Source organism: Trichosurus vulpecula, chromosome 9 (assembly GCF_011100635.1).
Source record: "Trichosurus vulpecula isolate mTriVul1 chromosome 9, mTriVul1.pri, whole genome shotgun sequence".
NCBI lineage: Eukaryota > Metazoa > Chordata > Mammalia > Diprotodontia > Phalangeridae > Trichosurus > Trichosurus vulpecula.
Window position 1 is genome coordinate 48,456,729 of NC_050581.1, and position 23,165 is coordinate 48,479,893.

General features: G+C 44.0%; 1 protein-coding gene across 2 annotated transcripts in view; it reads right to left on the bottom strand.

Moving 5' to 3' along the window:
• Positions 1-2,707: 2,707 nt before the first annotated feature.
• CIITA (class II major histocompatibility complex transactivator) overlaps positions 2,708-23,165 on the bottom strand; it is an 88,408-nt gene continuing 67,950 nt past the window's right edge. For both annotated transcript variants that reach the window (XM_036739386.1, XM_036739387.1), the window contains exons 7-19: positions 21,720-21,869; positions 20,961-21,092; positions 20,165-20,308; positions 17,133-18,792; positions 15,579-15,737; positions 14,352-14,423; positions 12,483-12,563; positions 7,149-7,241; positions 6,824-6,910; positions 6,012-6,095; positions 4,573-4,656; positions 3,798-3,896; positions 2,708-3,319 (exon numbers count right to left, since the gene is read on the bottom strand). In XM_036739386.1, the coding sequence (XP_036595281.1) occupies positions 3,821-3,896; positions 4,573-4,656; positions 6,012-6,095; positions 6,824-6,910; positions 7,149-7,241; positions 12,483-12,563; positions 14,352-14,423; positions 15,579-15,737; positions 17,133-18,792; positions 20,165-20,308; positions 20,961-21,092; positions 21,720-21,869 (2,822 nt within the window). In that variant the 3' untranslated portion in view covers positions 2,708-3,319; positions 3,798-3,820. The remainder of the gene's footprint in view (positions 3,320-3,797; positions 3,897-4,572; positions 4,657-6,011; positions 6,096-6,823; positions 6,911-7,148; positions 7,242-12,482; positions 12,564-14,351; positions 14,424-15,578; positions 15,738-17,132; positions 18,793-20,164; positions 20,309-20,960; positions 21,093-21,719; positions 21,870-23,165) is intronic.

Below are 23,165 nucleotides of genomic sequence, written 5' to 3' on the forward strand. Positions count from 1 at the left end.
GGCATGGCCCAAGCTGAAGACTGATGGTAAACTTTACCATATACGCTCTCCTTTGATCCACACAACAACCCTGTGAGGTGTCATTATCCCTGGTTTACAAATGAGGGAACTAAGACGCAGAGACGGGTGGAGACTCAAAGATCCTCAGAGTCCAGAGTTCTTCCCACTATACCCACGCTGGAATTACCCAGATAGCCTAGGCTCCAGCTGTGCAAGGTGAACCAGTACAGTCCACAAGGCAAATGTAATAAGTCTCCAAAAATGTACTGTCTGTACTTTGCCACAGGCATACGTGGTACTCACAGCTCACAAGTCGAAGATAAAAATACATCAGCCCACTTCTGACCTTTCTTTAGGGGAGAGTGAACATAGGGCCAGCCCCAGGCAAAATTAAGAAATCCTTAAAGTTTGTCATGGGTATCCTCCCACCTCTTTCTCAGTGCCTTCTTTCCACCTCCTACCAAGGTCCCAGAGTCCTTCCCTTCAGAAGGTTATCATGGTTGGGCAGTACCCCATGCTCTGGCTCTTTCTCCCTACCCTCCTAACCAAACTGTTTACTTATCATTTCATTGTCAATGGTCATTGGTAAAGGATTTGACAAACTCACCTAAATTGAGATGTTAATGACCAGTAGCAGCTTAATTCTTTATAATTCATTTTAATTTTTAAATTAATTAAATCAATTTCAAATTCTACTAACAGCTTACTCTTTTTGGAGGCATTTGCATTTTAATTGGGAACAGTGCCTTACCCAGAAGGAATGGCTGTCTAATAGTGGCTCTCTAATCCAGATGTTAGCCAAATGCCTAAAAAAGACCTTCTGGAACCCCTGGAGTCAAAACATGTAAGCGGCTGCCTCCCTTTATTGACAGTGAATATGTGTAAGGCTGGCCCTGAAGATGGAATTCATTCAGCCCAATGTTCTTGAAGGCCCAGAGTGTTCCCAGAGCTTCCATTCCCTTGACAAGTCGACTCAGAGTCTGCCCCTCTATGGTATAATGCTCGTAGGACTATCTCATCTTTGTCACACTTCTTTGAATAACCAGAGAGAAGAAAAGATGCTTTTCAGAGAGTGGGGGTGGGGATTCAGACTTTTCCTTTTCCTGTGAATATTTACTCACCTTCCTCTAGAAATGTCACCCTTCCAACACCCGTGTTGACAGTCACAGGTCATAAATTGTTTGAACTTGGAGGTTCTGCCCATTGTTAGACTCCCAATGGCAGACTAGGCCAGATCCTCTTTAAGGAGAAAACTTGAAGAAAGGGAAGTTTAGGAACCGGTTTCAACTCAGAATTACTGCCAGAATGGAGCCTATCTCTAACCTAACCCTAAATCCTTTTTAGAAGGCCCATGATGCCAGTTTTATACACACACACACGTGTATATATCTATCTGTATGTATGTACATGTGTCTATCTATCTATCTATCTATCTATCTATCTATCTATCTATCTATCTGTAATGATGACTGCCGTGCAAAGCAGACCAGGAAATGGAGAAAAATAGCAAAACCCAGAGAATCTTGTGCTAGTAAGGTTCTATGATGTGTTAAATTAAAAAAAAACATATTGACAAATTTTTTTAGATCAGTTACTTCCAGATACACCTCTCCTTTACTCTCTCCTCTCACTCTTCTTTTCCACTTGTAATAAAGAAAAAGTTAAAAAAAAACCACCTGACACAGAGATCAAGTCTGAAAGCAAATGCAACATTCCACACCCATCGTCTCCCACCTTTTAATGAAAGGAGAGAAGCACAATTTTCTTATTTCTTTTCTGCGTCTAATATTTATCATTATTATCACACAGCATTCGGTTTCATTTTATTATTTTTTCTTTATTGTAGTACTGTATATTGTTTTCCTGCTTATGTGTACTCCATTCTGCTTCAGTTCTTATGTTTTCCCGTATTTATCATATTCATCATTTCTTTGTCACAATATTACACTCATATATCAGAATTACTTCAGCCATTCCCCAGTTGATCAGACTGAGATACCTGCACACAAACCGAAATGGCAGTCAAGTTAGACTCTATCAGCATGGATCTGGGTCCCTAAGCTGAAGGCCTGATGAGTGAATAGGGCCTGAGAATCCCAAAAAGGCTCCTGGACCTAAGACCTACCAGGAAGACACTTTATTTCCAGCATTGATGTATTTTACTCTCAGAGCAGCCTCAGGGTCCCCATGGTACAAAGAGAATATCATTCTTTTTGCCATCTTATCACTTGGCACAGGAAAAATCATCCCTAAATTAGCATCCAGTCCAGCAGTGTGAAAGAGGAAATCAGACACAGCTGCTACACTCTCTTTTCCTTGGGGATCCCCACCTCCGTCAGTTTGGGCAATGGACATATGTGAGGGGGGTGCTTGCCCAAGCATTCTGTCAATGAGCTGGTAGAAGAATTAGGAATTTCCCCTCTTTCAGGTCAGAAAAAACATTTTCACTTCTCCATTCAGGTGTGTCAGATGACACTCAGCCGCTTATCCTGTGAGTTACAATAAAAGATGCACTTTCTTACTTGACTTTACAACCTCATCCCTAAGAAGCCCTTTATTGCTCCTGGTTCCAGTCATCCTGACATAAGATCCTCATTTCCCACTTCCTCTCTTCCATCCCTGTGCTTTCCTTTCAGATTGAAAAAATAATAGATTTTGTTACAAACGAAATACTATCAGCCATCCCCACCCTTAACCCATCCCCCAATTAGTGTAACATTTACCCAAGGCAACTACTACTAATGTTACCTATAATGTTTCATTACTTAAGTGTTTCTTGGTTATCGCAGCATTAGCTTCCAGTTCTCTGCCTTGCAACTCTTCAGCTAGGAAAGTCAGTGCAAAATGACGTGTCCAACAGCCAAAGTGCATTTACCACAGTGCAACCAGCGTCTCTGCATCTTTGAGAATTAGACACCCGGAATCCACAGTTTCCTCTTAGGCTTCTAGCATTTGAGGTTGGAAGTAGGCTGGAAGTGCCTCTTTCTCTCATGTCCCTCCTCTGCCTCCTGAGGGCAGCCAAGGGAGAGAGAGGAAATGCTGCCACCTTTAGTCCACCTTCCAGACCAAATGAATACATCACAGAGTCAGGAGCTGTGTTTCACCTTCACCCTGATGCGGATCTAACAGCCTTCTGCCAAGCCAAGAGGCCTTATGTTGGCAGGAGATCAGGAGGAATGTTGACCAGTCTTAGATGTCTGGATACAAACCAAGGTGGCAGCCAAGTTAGACTCTTCTAGCAGAGGTTTGGGTCCCTGAGCTGAAGGCCTGATGGATGGATGAAGCCTGAGAATCCCAGAAAGGCTTCTGGACTTAGGACCTATCAACAAAAGGAAAAGACGATTTTGAGAACTAAGCAGACTGAGGGAAGATGGCTAGAGAATCTGGGGTGAAGGGAAGTAAGGTATCTACAGGGGCCAGGTGCAGGAGATCTGAGGAGTGAATTTGTTAAGGCTACTCCATTGAAGATCAGGACATAACTGAACTGGCTGACATTTGTCAGCACCATCCATTTATAGATGATAAAAAGGAACAACTTCCTAATAGTAAGGTACCGAGAGGCCAACAGATTTGCCAATGGTGACCCAGGTGGTATAGACTTGAATCTAAGTCTCCATGTTCTATGTCTATTTAAAGTTGCCTACAAAAACAATTTTGATCCTGATATTCCTACTTCCTCCCTCTCTCCACCAGGGGATCCAAATAGACTCAAACCCCCCCCCCCCCAAAACTCTAACTATTGGATATGGCACATTCTCTCCTTCACTTTAATGATCACCAAATATTTCCCCAATTACCTTTTTGAACAGTCAATACGGTGTTACCGCAAGCTTATCCGGGAGTCCTGCTGTTGCAGATGTTCCTGAACCCCATAAGGAATGGTGGGGTTCCACATCCTGGAAAGGGAGGGCAGGAGACAAAGGTTAGAAAAAGAGAAGTTGGAGACAGCTCTCGGCACTATCGGATGCTTGTTTTCCGCATCATCTCTCAGACATAAGTAAGGAGAATAGAAGCATTTCCACTACTCCTAATGAGCAGTCTCCTGATGTAATGCCAATAAGTACCAGACTAAGTAGTGAAATGGATAGAGTGGGAGATTTGGAGTCTAGAAGAACTGAGTTCAAATGCACCTCCAGGCAATTACTAGCTATATGACCCTGGGCAAGTTACCTGACCTCTGTTTACCTCAGTTTCCTCATCTGTAAATGGGGATAATGCTACCACCTGCCATGCAGGGTTATTGTGAAGCATTCACATATATATGTAAAGCACTTTGCAAACTTTAAAGGCAATGTGGGCTAGTTATTATTATCATTCCTATTTGGAATGAGGAGACTTAGATTCTAAGCTCAGCTATATGACTAGCTGTGACCTTGGGCCAGTTAGTTCACCTTTATGAGCCTTGGTTTCATCACCTGTAAAATGGCGACAACAATTCTTATATTAGCTACCTCACAGGGCTATTGGAATGTTCACATGAGATTACATATAGAGTATGTAAGTGCTACCTAGTTCAGGGCATCATTAGCTCTCCCACACATAGCATCCAGACCTCAGGCTGTCAGGACTTACGCCAATGTCTCAATATGTGGACATTTCTTCAGACTGGTTGTGAGCTTCTGGGCTCCTGCCCTTGTGAACTTGTTGTACTGGACACTGTGGAAAAAACCCGTTGGTTGTTGTTAGTCTGGGAGGCTCAGCGTTATGATGGCAAAGAATATGACCCTGGATCTTGGGTCTGAGCCCAGGGAGCAGCTATCTCAGCAAGGCCCTACTTCCTCTGAGCAGGGAACAGCTCTTACAGAAGTAAAAAATAACCACCAACTCACCCACCCACACTATGGCACCCTTTACCATGTATATTGAGAGTCAGTTCGCTTTCTTATTGTCTCTTTTTTTTTCTTTTTAGAGGGGGGAAGGCAGGGCATTTGGGGTTAAGTGACTTGCCCAAGGTCACACAGCTAGTAAGTGTGTCAAGTGTCTGAGGCCGGATTTGAACTCAGGTCGTCCTGACTCCAGAACCAGCACTCTTCAGTTCTCTTTCTTAACAAATCTAACAGCAGCATGAAACAATGGTAAGGATGCTGAGTTTGGAGTCAGGGGATTTGGATTCAAATCCCATCTCTGTCACTTCCAACCCTTGTGAATCTAAGGAAGTCGCTCCTTCAATCTGTAGCTTAGTCATCTTTCAAATGAAAGGATTGTACTAGATTACATCTAAAATCCCTTTCAGCTCTAAATCGATGATATGACCACACCAGATTTGCTGACATGCAAACCCCCAGGTTATGAAAGCTCAAGGGCCTACCTATGATCCAAGGGAGGCAGAATTCTGGGCTAGGGGCATTATATAAATTTGGGTGACTGGAGTCTAAATGCCCATTGCCCCACATCCATGGTACGTCAGAGGGCTGCTCAGGGTGGGTCTCTCCCCAAAACAACAGGGGAGCTGGCATTATTTTTACTTTCCTGGGGACAGGGAGTAGTAGTGGCCCTATTCCCTATACACTATGCCCAATAGCCTGGCCTCCAAGGGATCTGTCCAGCCTCCTTTGGGGAAGGTATCTCTTTCAGCCTCCTCCTCTAGTTCCCCAACCTGGTACTCATTTAATTCTAGCACCCCAGGAGTCCCTGTATGTTTTGCAGTTCTTGCTCCCTAATAAAACTATGCATTTGCTGGTCAGTAGGTAGTACGGGGCTCTCTTGAGAGTCCTTTTGTTCCCTTCCCATACTGGGGACAAAAAGGATTTTGGGATTTGGGCATATCATCCCTAAGGGGCTTGAGTCTATAGCTCCTCTGTCTCCTCTCGAGGCTTCCTCTCTGAGGTCTGAGGTTCCCTGGAGACTCTACATTGGGGACAGGCTGTCTGCAAAGTGTTTATAGGAGATGCTGCAGGTTGCATAAACCAGCCCTCTAAAACCTCTCATCTCAGACTCCCTCCACACCGCCCCCACACCCCCTGCTTCCCAATCTTGCCCCTCTCCAATCCCCTGGCACCTCCCAGACTCACTCCAGCACCCTCAGGGACACCATGTTGGGAAGCACGCTAGCGAGGTTCTCGGCTCCAGTATCACAGATGCAGTTGTTGTACAAGCTGCCAAAAACAGAGGGGGAGGAGGAACTTGGGTGCTTAGGGACTTGAGGTATGGGGGAGGGAACCTCTAATTCTGTCTCACTGTGACTTACTATCACAATGATCACCATTGCTGGGAGAAAAGACAAATACGTTGTCTCTTTAGTCACTGGGGTAGCCCAACACCCTATAATGTAGTGTCATTTTTCATACCATCAGAGTTATTAACAATGGCCACACAGTCACTACAGAGTATTGCTTTAACAAGATGAGTATTACTAATCACACTGTCTTAAACAGTGCCCACAACAGTTACCATCAATCATGCACTACTGTGTGGGAGGTATTGTTCATATATATTCAGTGGTGAAACTATCAAAGATTATACTTGCAGCAGGAAGGATTTTGGTAAGACTTAAAGAATGTCCAGAATTAAAGGTTGGAAGATACTAGAAGAAGTAGTAGGGGGCCACAGGATCTTCTCTAATGGGAAGGGGGAGGGAAGAGAGAGAGAGAGAGAGAGAGAGAGAGAGAGAGAGAGAGAGAGAGAGAGAGGAAGAGAAGAGAGACCACCATTTGTCTGGGGTATGGTTAAGTCTTTTTCTCGCAAATAAGACTCCCTGCAAGGCCAGTGGACTTTGGAGTTTTTAGAGCCCCCCAAGGTGCCAAGTTGCTGTCATGACAGAGAACTCTCTGCACCCAAACCACTAATTTTTTCCAAAATTTGTCAGGAAGGGCCCCTCACTCACCTCAGTGTAACAAGGGATGTTGCCAGCGATGGCAGAGCCTTGGCCAACTCCATGGCTCCCACATCAGTGATGCTATTCTGAGACAAGCTGGGGGAAACAGAATGGAGTGAGGACGGTGGATAGGAAGGATAAAGGTAGGTCAGGAGTGCTGATCAGAGTAATTCTTGCTTCTGGGGAGATTTGGAATAGCTCAAATTGATCCTCTGTCCCCTTTAAGCCTCCTACCAGCCCTCCACCTACCAACTTGGCTTTCTGCTCTAAATTTTGGACTACCCTGAGGCTAGGGATAGAGACAGAATGACAAAGGGCATGATTTGGCACTTACTTCAAGGTTTCCAAAGCCTTTAGCTCTGGAAAGATGGCAGAGAGCTGAGATACACCTTCATCTCCAATCTTGTTCTGACTCAGGGTGTCCAGGCTATAAGAATGAACCAAGCACAAAAACCATCAACTTGATTCTGAGAGGAGCCCTTTCTGGACCCCTGTTGCTTTCTCTCCCTCTCCTAGACCAAGAAGAGAAATGAGGGGATTTGCTTCTTATAAATCATCATTCTCTGGATATTGATAATGTTCTTCCCCTACTGCTTCTAGTCCATTTTGTGTACACAGCTGGGTTAAAGGGAGCTGAAAACTCACTCAAGAACACAAGGATAAATTTGGTGATTGATAACTGCAACATAGTAGAAAGAATACCAGTCTGGGTGACAGGAAAACTGATTGGAGTTCTGACTCTTCCTGTTACTAATTAACTGGGTGACCTTGGGCAAGTAACTTAACTTTTCTGAGTCTCTGTTTATATATTTTATGAAATGGGACAATAATATCTGCCCTGCCTACCTCATACGGATACTGCAAGGAGCAAATGTGCCCATGTATTTGATTCTCATCTAATTTTTTTATTATCATAAAAGAGGCAGTCTAATGGTTAGAGAGATTTGCCTCAGAGGCAGGAAAATCTGGGTTCAAGTTCTACTTATGATACTCTCTAGTTGTGTGACCCTGGACAAGTCACATGACCTTTCAATGTCCCAGGCTATCCTCTAAGACTAAAAATTGTAGGCTAGTCTGCATTGGTAGAGTGAAATTCCCACATCTAGTAGAGAGAGAGAGAGAGAGAGAGAGAGAGAGAGAGAGAGAGAGAGAGACAGAGAGAGACAGAGAGAGACAGAGAGAGAGAGACAGACAGAGACAGACAGAGACAGAGAGAGATAGAGAGACACAGAGACAGAGACACAGAGACAGAGAAAGACAGAGACGCAGCAACAGAGAGACATAGAGAGAAAGAGAGGGAGAGACAGGGAGAGAATGACAGAGACAGAGAAACAGAAAAAGAGACAGAGAGACAAAGACAGAGAGAGAAACAGAGACAGAGACAGAGAGACAAACAAAAACACAGAGAAAGAGACAGATGGAGACAGAGACTCAGAAAGAAAGAGAGACAGAGGAAATTGAAAAAGAGAAAGAAGAGAGAGAAAGAGCAAGAAGGAAAGAGAAAGAGAGATTATATATTTGAAAGTACTTTGAAATATAAATGTACCTCCATACATTCAAGAAGTAGTGTGGCTAAAATTCTAAATGGAGAGTTCTCCCTTGAGTAACCTCACTTGATGCCTTTCACTACCCTGAGGAACCAGACAGAGAGAAAAGGAGAAAGGGAAATGGGAAATTTGGTAGTTAAAACCCCAGTGATAGAGAGGAACCATCGACGTTCTCTAATGGCCTTTCCTAGAGCCAACAACACTCCAGGGAGCAGAGTTTTGAGTCATTAGGATGGTAACTGGGCCCCAGGTTGGCTTTGGCTGAATTCCTTCCTCAGGCAGAGCCAAAAACAGAAGAGAACTAAAAGCCAGCCCCAATCCAAACTGGAGTTCATAGGCTCATAAAGCTAGAAGAGACTATAGAAGCCTACTGGTACAATCTTCTCCATTTAGAGATGGGAAAACTGAGGTCTGGGGAAGCTAAGAGATTTGCTTAAGGTGATACAGCTAGTAGGTGGAACATCTGGGGTTCGAACTCTAGTCTAGCCTTATGACTCAAGTTCAACATTCTTTCCACTGCCAAGTTTAGAGAACAATAGCAATCCATTGACCGTGGATTACCTCCTTGTAGTTCTGCCTGGAAAGTAGAAAGATCATCTGGTCATGTAGATTTAGAGGTAAAAGGGGACTTAAAGGACATCTAGTCCGACTTCCTCATCTAACAGATGCAGGAACTGAGTCCTAGAGGATTTCAGACTTGCCCAAAGTCACACAAGTAGAAAACCGAAGAGCTGGGATTTGAACCCAGGTCCTCTGACTCCAGACTCAGAATATTTTCCCTTATATTTGGTGATTTAAGGACTGAGTAAAGGGTACGGTTGGTAAAGGTGGTTGTCTGACCAATAGTTAACACTATTGCCAACAGTTTGCTGAAGGTGCACAAACTCCCTTTTGTAGCCTTGGGGTTAAAGAATTGAAGGCTTGTGTTAAAATGAAAATCTGAGTCAAAAGCAGAGGAAGTGTACTGAATTTGGAGTCAAAGAACCAGCCCCATCGCTTAAGACCTGTGTGGCTTTGGGCAAGTCCCTTAAGCTCTACAGACCTCAGTTTCCTCATAAAAAATGGGGGCATTGGACTAGAAATATTCTCTAGATTCTTTCCACCTCTAAATGAACGAAGAAACTAACCTGGTCTCATATCAGGTTCCTAGGATAAATGATTAGAAATAAGAAAGAGAGACTTTCATTTGAGGCACTTTCCTTTCAAAGGATTAGAGAACTGAGGCTCAGAAATGGGAATGAAAAATGACTTGCCCAACGTATTAAGAAGCAGGGCAGGCAGTTTAACCTTGGTCCTCTGATTCTAAATCCATAATATTCTTTCTACAGATGCTTCATTGATAGTGCCCTAGTTGGACTTTCTCTCATTCAGGATGGGGCTGGGGAGTCTGGACAAGTGAAGATCATGTATTTAAAAGTGTCTGAGGATGCCCATCAATTGCGGAATGGCTGAACAAGTTGTGGTATATGAATGTAATGGAATACTATTGTGCTATAAGAAATGATGAGCAGGCAGATTTCAGAAAAACCTGGAAAGACTTATATGATCTGATGCTGAGTGAGGGGAGCAGAACCAGGAGAACATTGTACACGATTACAGACACACGGTATCTGTAAGGACTAACTTTGATAGACTTGGCTCTTCTCATCAATGCAAGGTTCAAAGACAGCTCCAAAAGACTCATGATGGAAAAAGCTATCCACATCCAGAGAAAGAATTACGGAGTCTGAATGCAGATTGAGGCAAACCATTTGCTCTCTCTCTTTTTTTTTTTTGCTTTTGTTTCTTCTTCGTCATGGTTCATTCCATTGGTTATAATTCTTCTTTACAACTTGGCTATTGTGTAAGTAAGTTTAATGTGAAGGTATACGTAGAACCTATATCAGATTACATGCCATTTTAGGGGGAAGGGGGAGAAAATTTGGAACTCAAAAACTTGCGGAACTGAGTGTTGTAAACTAAAAATAAAAAATAAATTTAAAAAAGTCTGATCATATTCATGGAAATTAAACCCTGCCACAGTCTGTAAGGTCAATATGATATAACTGGGCTTAGTAAATAACTCAGTCTACCAACCTGGGCTAAAACAAATCAAGCTGAGGATAAGGAAAAATGTCTAAGAGGAAAATCCATTTCTAATGTTTCCTTTTGTCAAGCTGATGTTAATATTTCAGTCAATAAACATTTATTAGGCACCTACTATGTGCAAAGCACTGGGGATAAAAAAAGAGGCAAAAACCAGTCCCTGCCCTCAAGGTGCTTACAATCTAATGGGGGAGACCAATATGCAAACAAATATATACAAAGCAAGCTATATAAAAGATAAACAGGAAATAATTAAAAAAGAGAAAGCATTGGAATTAAGGAGGGTTGGAAAGGTTTCCTGTAGTTAGGACTTAAAGAAAGTCAGAGAGGTCAGTAGTGAAAGAGAAAGAGAGTGTTCCAGGCATAGGGCATGGGCAGAGAGAATGCCTGGAACTGAGAGATGGCATGTCTTGTTCTCAGAATAGCCAGGAGGCCAGTGTCACTGGACTGAAGATTATATGTTGGACAATAAGGTGCAAGAAGAATAGAAAGGTAGGAGAGGGGTGTTATGAAGGGCTTTGAACGCCAAACAAAATATTTTGTATTTGCTCCTAGGGACAATAGGAAGCCTCTGGAGTTTATTGGATGGGGGAAGAGGTGGGTGACATGATTGGACCTGAGTTTTAGGAAAATGACTTAAGTGGCTGAATGGAGAATGAATTGGAGTGGGGAAAGACTTGAGGCAGCTGGACCCCTAATCCAGCACAAGGTAATGAGGAGTCTGTCCTAGAGTAGTGGCAATGACAGATGAGAGAAGGGGGTGTAATTGAGACATGTTCCAAAGATGAAATGGGCAACAGATTGGATTTGGGGTAGGGGAAGGTGAAAGATAATGAAGAATCTAGGATGACTCCTTGGTTGTGAGCTTGAGGGACTAGGAAGATGGTAGGAGGTGTATGTGGGGGGTGGGGGCACAGTTTAGAAGGAAAGATGAGTTCAGTTTTGGATATGTAAGTTTAGGCTGTCTACTGGACATGCAGTTCAAGATGTCTGAAAGGCAGTAGGAGATGCAAGATTGGAGATCAGCAGAGAGATTGGGGCAGGAAAGGTAGATTTGAGAATCATCAGCATAGAGATGGTAATTAAATCCATGGAAGCTGATGAGATCACCAAGAAGCAGACGAGAAGAGGGGCCAAGACAGAAAAGTGAGGGACAGCTACAGTTAGAAGCCATGATCTGGAGGAGGATCCAGCAAAGGAGACAGAGAAGGAGCAATCAGATAGATAGGAGGGGAACCAGAAGAGAGTGGTGTCCCAAAAACCTAGAGAAAGAAGAATATCCAGGAGAAGAGAGGGAGCGACAGTGACAAAGGCTGCAGAGAGGTCAGAGAGGACGAAGATTGAGAAAATTGGATTTGGCACCCAAGAGATCATTACTGACTTTGAAGAGGGCAGTTTTGGTGGAATGATAATAAGGTTGGAAACCAGACTGTAAGGGATTAAGATAAGAGTGATAGGAAAGAAAATGGAGGCCCCTATTGTAGATAACCTTTTCAAGGACTGTAGCTACAAAGGCCAGAAGAAATATAGGAGGATAGTTATTAGAGATAGAAGGATCAAGTGAGGGTTTTTCAGGGTAGGGGAAAAACATCGACAAGTTTGTAGGCAGTAGAAAATAATCCAGTATAGAGGTAAAAAAATATAAACATTTCCTTGGACCCCACTTTTCCCAAGCGGTTGATGTGTTTGATGGTTGTCAGTCTGATTTTTTTTTTTAACTCCCCAGACCTGAGTGTGTATCAAGATTACATGATGACTTTACTGGAAATCAGCATAAAACTGTATCTCCACAAGGGGGCAACGGTGGCCTAGAGAGTGGAAGTGATTTGCTTAAAGATTTAGTAGGAATTCAGTTAGTTGAGGAGCCTCAGCTACAGCCCCACATCTGGTCTCTGCTCCCAAACCAGACCGTGGCCAGTTTTCTCAATATTGCTCTCCCACTCTTCCCCAAGATGAGGCTACTGTTCGTCAATTCCTCCTCCTCCTATTATTATTAATTATTAGTCAAAGACAGAATGGGGGCAGAACATACTTACTCCAAATGCTGAAGGGATGAAAAAGCTGCAAGTATCTTAACCAATTTTGGAAAGCCCTGGGGACCCAACACTGGGCCAAGCCTGGAAGGAAACAGCTTAAGTGAGTTCCCAAAAGTTGGTAGAGGCAACATGGTATAGTGACCAGAGACAGTTGGCCTTCAAAGGTCAGGAAGACCCGGGTTCAAGTATGGCCTCTGACATACTGGCTGTGTGACCCTAGGGAAGTCACTTAACTTCTCAGTGCTCTAGGCAGCTCTCTAAGACTGCAGAGAAAGTGCAACTTAAATTGATAGAGGCAGTTTCTTCAAGTTCTATGCTATAAGATTCAGATGAGTTTATTGATCCCTTATTTCTCAGTTCTGTCCTTCGATCTCCAGCCTCTTTCCAAGGTAAAGCTCAGAATAAAACAGAAATATTTTCTGTGATATAATAATAGTCATCCCCGCAGGCCTGTCTCCTTACCTTTCCTTACCCTCTGCTCTAAATTCTTTCACCTTGTCCTGGCCCCATCCGCCGGTGACCCTGAGTCCTCCCTGCTTACACTAGATTTCTATTTGAGACACCTAGAGACATCCCCAGAGCCCACTGAACACACCCCCGATGGGCTAGACCACAGGCACAGCAACTGTGGACTCTGCTGCCTTCTCTCCAATGGGATGGAACAACGTTATAGAGTCCCCAACACTTCTATATCACAGGGACCCCAGGCCATATTTGTATGGCATTTTAGAAGTTTCCAAAATGTCTGTCTCATGACAACTCAGTGAGATTACTTTAAGTCACTTGTTAAATGCTTCAATTTCCTTACCTGTAAAATGATGAACATGAGGCTCACTCAAGTAAAGCAACTCACCCATGATCAGAGAGCTAGTAATGTCAGAAAGTAGGGCTTTAACCCAGGTCTCCTGACTACAGGTCATAGGATCATAGGAAAGAGCTGGAAGGAACCTTAGAGGCCATGGAGTCCATTTTTACAAATGAGGAAACTGAGGCCTAGCTTGCCCAGAGCCTAGTACTTTTTTTTTTTAAATGTCCAATGTTTGCTGGGGAACTTTGCCTTTAAAATATGAGAATCTGCAACTATCCTCTTCATCTCCTCTATATAGTTTTTATGAAGAAACCTAGTTACCACCCCTTGGCCTCCTCCTTCCTCCCACCTCCCACCTAGGACTTTCTATTTTGCCCAGGACCCTGCATTTTGCATTTTTGGTCTGGCATCTGCTGCTCATCTGAAGTGAGTGAGATATCTTGAGAGCAGCAATTTTTTTTATGCTTAAAATAATTTTCAAAAGAAGTGACCCTTGGTGTTTTTTCTCGTGAATTTCCTCTTTTCTGCAATAATTTTAGTTCTGCACTAACCATACATCGTCTTCACCCTTCCTTTTCCTCCCCCAAACAAGAGTTTTTTGTGTTTTAGGTGGAGGAGGAGGAAATTATCTTAACACTTCAATAGATGGTGTCAATAATACAATATGGGACCCAACCCAGTCCAGCAGAGGCATTTTCCCTTAGAGAAGCTCAGGTCCAATCTGATATGGTTCTTTTTTTCTTAGGCCACAAGTTCCTGAGCACTATATCCTGTTTCCCAGGAGCTAGTAGGGAGTCATAATTTAAATCAGTTGGTGCAGTTGAATAGAACACGTGCTAAGATCATAACAAGAAAAACGCTGAGATCAAAGACCGCCCCATTAACCTTAGCCAGCTTAGATGAATGAATGCTATTAGTCAAAAGAGGAAATGGGAGACAAGATGTGGTAGGCATATTGTGAATCTCCATCACTAAGAATTCAGAGTTCAGGACCTGCTGGGCTTGGATGGGAATACATACAGGAAACTACAGACCCAAAAACAATCAGAAATGTTACTCACGCAAACTCAAGCTTCTTCAGGTCTCGGACAGCAGGAAGAGGATCACAGGCCTCTGTAGGACCATTTCCTGAGCTACCAAGAATATGACATGAGTGATATTACAACCCCAGGACTGATCTTAGGAGCAGAGTATTCTGTCTAATAGTTTGATTTGAAAGTAAGTAGTCCCCTCCCCATTTTTGCTACTGGTGACCGTCTACACTTGTAGCTGCCATGTCACTGTTTGAGATTTATTCCTTTGGGGCAAAATAGTGCTACATTCCTGTTAAAATACATCTCCTTCCTTGGGGGTAATACATTAAGTCATTTCCTAGGACAGCTTAGCTTACCATATAGCTTTGTATGAGAAGGAATGAGACTTAAGGTAGGATTTAGATAGGATTGTTTTGAGGGGGGAAGAAAGAGAGACTAAGGGAATGGTTTTGGTCCTGGGCCTTACCAAGGTGAAGTACTACAGCGGAGGGAAATCTGGGGCTAGCATGAGAGTACTTGTTGACTGGGTGGGTACCATCGGTACCATGAAGGGGTAAAGAGTTGAAGCTTTGCCTTATGATTTTGCCAGACTCTGACTTTGCCCAAGAATATCTCAACCCCGGAGGAACCAAAATCAGCACATTTTGCTCGTCTAAGGTGGCCGGAAGTATTCTCATTATCAGTGTTGTCAGAATTGCTATTTTAAAGGAAGAAGACTACAAATTTTCACACTTCTCTAGACATTTCTAAATTTTGACAGAAAAGTAACTTGATAGGCATGTGTCTGTTATTCCTGGGGTGGCCAGGAGGGGGCATTGGATATTTATCCAAACTAGTGAGAGAATAAGAACGGGAGAATTTGCCTATTGGGTTTTCTTTCAGTACTTGTTGGTCTTGACCAGGGGTGGGGAACCAGTAAAGTTTGGATTCAGCCACACTTGAGGACGTAGAGGGACATCCCTGGGCTCTAGACACTTAGGGATTAGGTTCTTCCAGGCTCCACTGTAGGGTTTCTGCTTTTCTATCCTGCTGGTTCTTACTTGTATCTGGGACTTCTCCCTTTCCCCTCTCTACCTTTTGAAAGTCAGTGACTGAGCAAAATCTCATGTTGCTCTTTGTCTCTCTAGTGGGCTCTTTTTTCCAGTGGCAAAGCTGAACCCTCCAGCCTGTCTATGGCCCACCCCTTCTCCAAGGCCCTTTTCTCCTTCCCACCAGGAGCTATCAAAGTTCTATGCTAGTAAGTAAGCCACTTACCCTTGGATATGCACCAGGCTACAAAGGTCCTCCACGTCCTTCATGGACTTGACCTTGAAAGGATCAATGGTGAACTTCTCAGTGGATCTTCGGAATAGTTCATATTCCCCACTCTGCCGAAGGGATTCCCACAGCCACACTGTGTCACTCAGAGATGCCCTGTGGATGGAAGTCCTCAGACCCAGGGATCTAGGAACTTCCCACAGGGAACAAAGCCCTAGAGTGGACCCTAGGTTCCCAAAGTAGCCAGGTCCCAACCCATGAGGAGAACAATTTCCTGCAAGAAACTGTCGGCCTATGCAAATCTCAACCATTATTTAGAATTCAACTTTTCTAGGAAGCCCTTGATTACTCCAGTCCTCATCAACCTCCCCTTCCTCCATAGCATTTATTTTGGTATTTATCATATATTAGCATGGTATTATTATTTCATGGTTGCATATATATCCTGTCTACCCAATATTATTAGACTTTGGAAGGCAAAGATTTCATATCTTCCATAGCATCGTGCCATCAATGCTTAATAGAAACTCATGTAATGAACTATTGGAGTTCATAGATGAATCAAAGGAACTCCATATCAAAGAAAATGTTTCTGGGAACCTATGAAAAAACTGTGGTATGCAGAAGCTAATCCCTTCATGTTCCAGGGGCTGGTCTAACTAATGATGAAAACTATATTTAACTACTTCTGACCTGTCTAACTGTGCCCAGGGAAAAATCATTATCAGTTGAAAAGGAAGATACCAGAATTTGCAGTCTGTACTTCTCACAGGATGTATATGACATTGCATGTATGTATGAGGATCTGAGATTCTGTAATCATGACCTTGAATGCTATGTAATTTTTAAAAAAATCTTGCTAACCAAGGTGTGGCTGATTAACTTAACAGATTTGAGGATGGTGTCAATGAGTTCAAAGGTTTACTCCCTATGGTGGTGAATTTTACACTGTTTAATGTTTGGTTACATCTCCCACTCCAGCCAGCCACTTGAAAATGTCTTAGGTCATAATGAGGATTAGGTGAGAGATGGAGAAACAACTCAAAAGTCATTCTCACATAGGAAAGGTGACATTATTTTATGGCTGCTTTAGAGTGTAAAAGTATGGTAGAGAGGAAAGAACCCTTTACTAGGAAACAGAAAGCCTAGCTTCTGCTCCTAAAATTCTCCCACAAACTAGCTGTAGGATTTTAAGCATATCCTAGGCCTCAATTTTCTTATCTATAAAATGGGAGGACAGGACTAACTGACCTTTAAGGCCTTGTCTAGCTCAAACTCTGTGTTTGTGTGTATGTATGTATGTGTTGCATTGGGGTGCCTTCATGTGGAAGACAAGAGCTTTGAACAGGGATACTGTACAATGTAGCATGAGACAGGAGGCTCACTATTCTGTCACTACATTTCCATTCTATCCTAGAATATTTTCTGAGAATGTGGGGGGCGGGGGGTGACAGGGGTAGGAGGTATGTCAAGGAAGGTGGTGGACAACTGACTTCTTATTGCTTCTCGGCTGCCCTCCCATTTCAGCCCTTCTCCTGCCCAGGGCCTCACCTGAAGCAGGTGACACAACCAAGCTGAACAAGGATCCCTAGCCCATGCAGGTCGATGGAAGTGTTCCTGAGATCCAAGGAGAAGTCTTTGCCAGCTGCTTTTAGGGCCTCACCCAAAACATGCACATCTGGTGGGGTCAGGCGTACTCCCCAGAAGGAAAGGCAGGAGGGTAGTCCAGCTGTTACATGCTGCCATAGGTGACTGTCAGTTGCCTCATGGGCACAATGCAACAGTTCAAGGAGCCTCCCAGGGCCCAGTGTCCCAGGCTGTAGTCGGGTCAGATAGTTCAAGAGTACCTTCTGCCTCTTGCATACAAGCCCAACCTGCTTAATCCCACCAAGGGGTCCAAGGCAAGAGGACAGGGGTTGGAAGAGAAGCCCAGTCAGGAAGTGGGGTACCCTCTCCAGCCAGTTGTCATAGGGTTTCTTCTTTCTAGGGGTCAGGGCTAGGTATCTGGGGAGGTCTTTGTCTCTTACTTCCCCACTAAGTGCCAGCCTCAAAGCTCCCAGGAAGTTCTGCAGGAGAAAGGTAGAGAAGGCCATCTCTGGTTCCCTGGCTGTTGGGAGTGGCCACACAAAATCCCCCAAAATGGCAAATTCCTTCACTTCTGTGGAGGGGAACTGGTCCTCTCTCAGGACATTGCAATGTCTCCGACCTAGTTTCCATGCCATCTCTGCCAAGCCTGCCAGGCAGGTGCTAGGCCAGGTTTCAGATGGCTCCTTTTCCCTAGCTCTCAGTACTGAGCAGAGGAGGCTGACAAAGAGGCCTGTGAGTGTGGAGGGAAGTTGGGCTGGATCCTTTGTGGCCAAGATCTTCTCACAAAGCTGGCAGAGGGAGAGGCACACAGTAGGGCTGTAGCAGTGACTGAGCAGGTAGGGCTGGGCCCGGACAAGCCTCAAGGCCTCATCCCTGTCTGATGGTGAACTCTGGAAGTATTTGTCAAAGAAAGATTCCACCTGTTCAGGAGAGAAACCTTGCACCTCCAGGAGGCTGTCTACCTTGGCCAAGTACTGACTAAATCTTCCCTTTGGCCTGGCTGTGATCAGCAGCGTACAGCCCCTCAGGAGCTTCCTTTGGAAGAGGCCAGCCAGTAGCCCTTTGATGGACCGTGACTCCCCAGGAGAGGGACTGGCCGGACAGTTCAGAAAGCCGTCTTGGCCCTCCAGGTCCTCAAAGGAGTCCAGAATGACCAGAATGCGATTTGGGTGCTTCAAAATGTATTTGAAGACTTCTTCATTCTCTTCCAGTGGGTGATTACAGAGTCTGAAAAACAGATCCTTCAAACAGTAGTCATTCCCTGGCAAGTTCAGGCTGCGGCATTTGTAGTGAAAGACAAATTCATACTGTGGAAACTGGCCCTGGGCCCAGTTCCTACAGACCTCCTGGGTCCAGGCACTTTTTCCCAGACCAGCCTTGCCCAGTACTGCGATCACCCGTGTCTCCCTCTTCTGCCCTCTGGTGCTGGCAAACACCTCTCTCCATCCCACACGGGCCTTCTGTCTCTCTGTCCAGTCCTGGATCACCAGTTCCTTCTCCAGATACTTGCAGTTTTTCTCCACCTGGGTTCTTGTGAGGTCTAGATCAATGTAATGGCTGTTGGGACCTTCTGGAACATCTGCATAAGCCTTGTGAAGAGCACGACAGAACTGTTCTACAGATTCTGCAAAAGCCCAAAGGGAAATTGGTAACCCAGTCATCTGAATGACTCCCCCACACTGCTATCTCAGTTTAAACAACTCCATAGCTACCCCTCAACCACCATAGCAGGCTGGTTTCTGACCTTCCTCTCCACCTAGAGATAAAGCCTTCTCTGATTCCTCCAGCCCATCTTTCCCTTTTCTTAAGTCTTACTGTTTCTGCTGTATAATTTAGCACTTGACTTCATACAATCTTGTGTTCTCTACCGTTTTAGGTATGGAGCCTTGACCCCCCAACGAGCTTATAGGATCCTGGGATGCAGAGCAGGAAAGGTAATAGGATCTCAGATTAATGATCTACACAGGAAGGAACTTTAGAGGCCATCTGGTACAAACTCTTCATTTTACAAATGAAGAAACTGAGGCTCAGAGGGATTAAATGCAAGGGTGTGCTGGTAAATGTTTAACAACTGTCTCTCCAGGGGAAAAATATGTACAAAATATACATTTTTTAGTTTAATCTGCATTGTTAACATTTTGTCCATCACTTTTAAAAGCCTAGACCAGTAGTGTTTTAAACTCAAATAGAAATGGAGCTCTGCAGGCTGCATTGTTGACTTGGAAAACCACAAATTAACATCATCTATGCTGTATTGTAGTTTTATTTTCTTAATCATTTTCCAATTACATTTTAGTCTGGTTCAACCACACTCTACGCCAGTAGGCCTCGAGGTTGACATCTCTGCTCTACCAGGGCTTCTTAAACTTTTTCCACTTGAGACCCTTTTCCTGTTGGTGTTGCACGGCCTGAGGGGATGTGCAGTGCAAGGTGCACATGCTTTGTGATCAGAACCAAGGCTGCAGTGAAGTTGCTGGATGCAACATGGGCAAGCACTGCCAGAAACATCTCGGATTCATTATGTATTTGATTTTGAATTAATTTTTGGTCATTGCATTTTCGGAAACCTTTTACTGCTGCCAAATTTTCTGCACTCGCATATAGAGTTCTCGACCCACAGTTTAAGAAGCACTGCTGGTGGGCAACCGACAAAACAATAAATCAATTCCAGATTTGTAATCTTTGTTGATTTCTGAGATGTAAAAGGTCACACTGAAAATTTAACAATTGGCCAGCTGGAGCTGGTTACTGCACACCCTTGTAAATGACTCACCTAAGGTGAGCTAAGAAGTGGCAGAAACAGGATGCTGGTAATACAAAGACAAAAAGGAAACAGTTCTATTAATAGATTCAGTTAAATTCTATTAAGTTCTATTGTCTTGAGAAAGACTAGGGCAAGATATGTAGAGTTCTGCCTTTCCATTCCTCCCAAATCCTATTATTCCAGGGGCCAAATATGCCCCTCAGTTGGCATGTTGTGTCCCCCAAATACATACCTGTTTTTCCATCTTGTGAGGTTAGAGCTGAAGCCTCAGGCATGTTGGGCATATCTGCTGCCGATGGAGCAAATGGACTGGTGGAGCCATGCCTGTCAGGAGATACTGGGAGGCTCTGTATGATGGTATCACCCCCTGATGAGGCTTGGGAATCAAAAGTGATCTTAAGTGAGCCAGCTGGAAGAACTTGAAACACTGAGGCTAAAAATGACTTTCCCACCCAATCGTTGGTCATTCCCGTGTCCCCACATACCCTACTTTGGGCAACAAGGCTTTAGGGAATTGTGGAAAGTAGAAAGAGAGTTTTGGAAATTCTTCATTACAATAATCCTTTACTCCCACAGAATTTCCCTTTCAATACCATTCCCCCTCCCCTAACCAAAGTGCTCAGACTGCTTAGTGGTTCCATTCATCATATCCAGCCGAAGCTGGCAATGGTTAGTTCCCCCACTTTGCAGTTAGAGGAAACAAGGGCTCAAGAAAGCAGTTAATTATCATGAAGAGGAAAGTCAGGGGTCTCTAATCTCAATCTAAGTCTCTTCCTGTTAGATTACACTTTTTCTGTTGCCTCAGTTCCTCGTTTTTGTTTTTTGGAGGTTTTTTGTTTGGGGTAGAGGGATACTGATTAGAAAGGAGCATGAGAACCCCTAGAAAGCCAAAAAGACTTCACTACATAGGTAAGTGTCCTGAGAGGTGAGGATAGAAACAGGGAGAAAAGTATCTCATTTTTCATCCAGGCTGAGCTGCCCAGTACAGGTGTGAGTGAAGCTGGGGTTGACATCTGTGATATACTTACCTGGGTATAAGAAGATGTTGGAGACCCCGTTTTCCACTGTGAAGTGTAAGACACCTTGGGGCAGAGTAGAGAGGGTAGGGATGAATTGGATGGGTCCCCCATTGAAGTTCAGGCAGGCAAGAACAGGACTGGCTGAGGACAATAAGGAAGACGGTAAACAGAATCTTCTGGGATTTAACCATTGTGGACATGAATTCCCTAGTCCTGAGGGGATTCCCAAATAACTTTCAAAGGACTACATTTCCTAGAGAGTGTTGACTTGCTTAGGGCTATAAAGTTTGGGCTAGGACCTATTTTCAGTGTCTGCACCCCTACAATTCTCCTGTAAGAGGAAGAACTTGGGCAGAGGAGGGTTTAGGCTGAAGGCATAGGAGGGAGTTTGGGATTAGATTATGAGGCAGTGTATTGTAGGAGAAAGAGAACTGTATGTGGAGTCAGAGGACTTAGGTTTGACTTCTAATTTCCTGCTATTCACTACTTATGTGACGCTGGGCAAGATATTTTCTTTTTCTGGGTCTCAGTTTCCTTAGCTGCAAAATGAAGAGATTGGACTAGGTGACCCAAAGTCACATGGGGAGTATGACTTCTGACTCCAAATCTAGTACTCTTTCCAAAGCTGCTTCTCAAGAAATTCCTTTCATTTCCCGTTTCTAATCTCTCAGTCCCAAAGACCAAGCTACTGCTCAGAAACTATAACCCCAGGACTCTTTAACTATGGCCAACATAAACACAACACTTTCCCCAAATCTCCTCACATACTAGGCACCAGGACGGTTTCTTCCACGGAGAGCAGGCTGGGCTTGGCAACCTGGCCTGGGGGAGGAGACAGAGAGCCCTTTGGGACTAAGTTGTTGCTGGAAGACACTGTCACTGAATTGCTGGTTACCAATGGAATAGCTGGGGATGTCTCTGTGAAGAGAGAAAAAGCTGTATTTCATGAAGGCTAGGCTCCTCCATCCCACCCCAACCCAAGGTAGCTTGTCAAAAGTGGGATGTCAGCATCCAGGAAACAAGACAACAGTTTTCCTGTTGTAGTTCAGATGAAGGTGAGGAACAACAGTCAGTGAATGAAGATTAACCTTCTGAGCAAACTAGGGTGATCAGGAGGTGGTTATGGCTAGAGGAGGATTTTTCTCTGTCTCTAATTATCAGGAAGCTCATGGGCTTTCCTCTTCCATCCCTGACAAGTGTCTTTGGATTCATTCATTTGTAACCCTGGCTCCTAAAGTGGGCCTCCATGAGAGGGCTGAGTAAGAGTTGGGTTTGGTTGTCACTTGTCACTCACCACATCTTTAGGAGCCCCTGAGGGGAATTCCTACTCAGAGAGCATAATAATCACTTAAAGACACAGTCTACACTATGGTAACTTGTACCTGGTCAAATGCTTCTTTGTCTACACCCTCCTATTCACTTCCCGGCTATACAGCCTAACTCTCTCATTAGAATAGTAACCTCCAGAGACAGACCCCATCTTCTGAGTAAGATGATTAATCTCTCATTTGCCCTTTTGGCAACTCGCTAAGACCTTAATTTGCAGAATAGGTACTGACCTGCATTGGGGAAGGGAATTTCCTCCTCTGGGAATTCCCTATACTAAATGAAACCACAGGTCCAGTGCCTGTACCTATCCTATCCTTGATTCTTTCAAATGATGCCATGAAGAAAGGCAAGTGTTATCATCTCCATTTTAAAAATGAGGAAGCAGGCTCAGAGTGGTTGTTTTATCCAAGGTTACATAGCTAGGGTTTTCATCTGCAAAATTGGGAAGCTGAATTGGATGGTTTCTAAGGTCTGGTTGATCTCAAATACTCAACAAAAGGGAGGTCACAATTGTCTCTGAGCTTTGATTACTGAGGAAGATAGACAGAGGGTGAAAAGGAGGTTGGAACACCAGATCCCCAGACACCTAGGAAAGAGCAGAGACCACCAGGAACAGAACTACTTTCAAACCACTGCCAACCACACATGGCCAAAAGGAAAGAACCCATTTCTCCTGTCCCCTCATCCAGAAATCCCAAACTCACTGCTTTGGACTATTACCTGTCCTTCAAATCATATTATATGGTCTCTTGTTCCCCTGTTCAGAGTAATATATAATTGAATGATCACATAATTAGATAATGGCATCATAAATAGATTTGTGCTATAAACTAAAAATAAACAAGCAGGTTGAGTTTGAAATGACTAACAACCCAAAATCTGAGT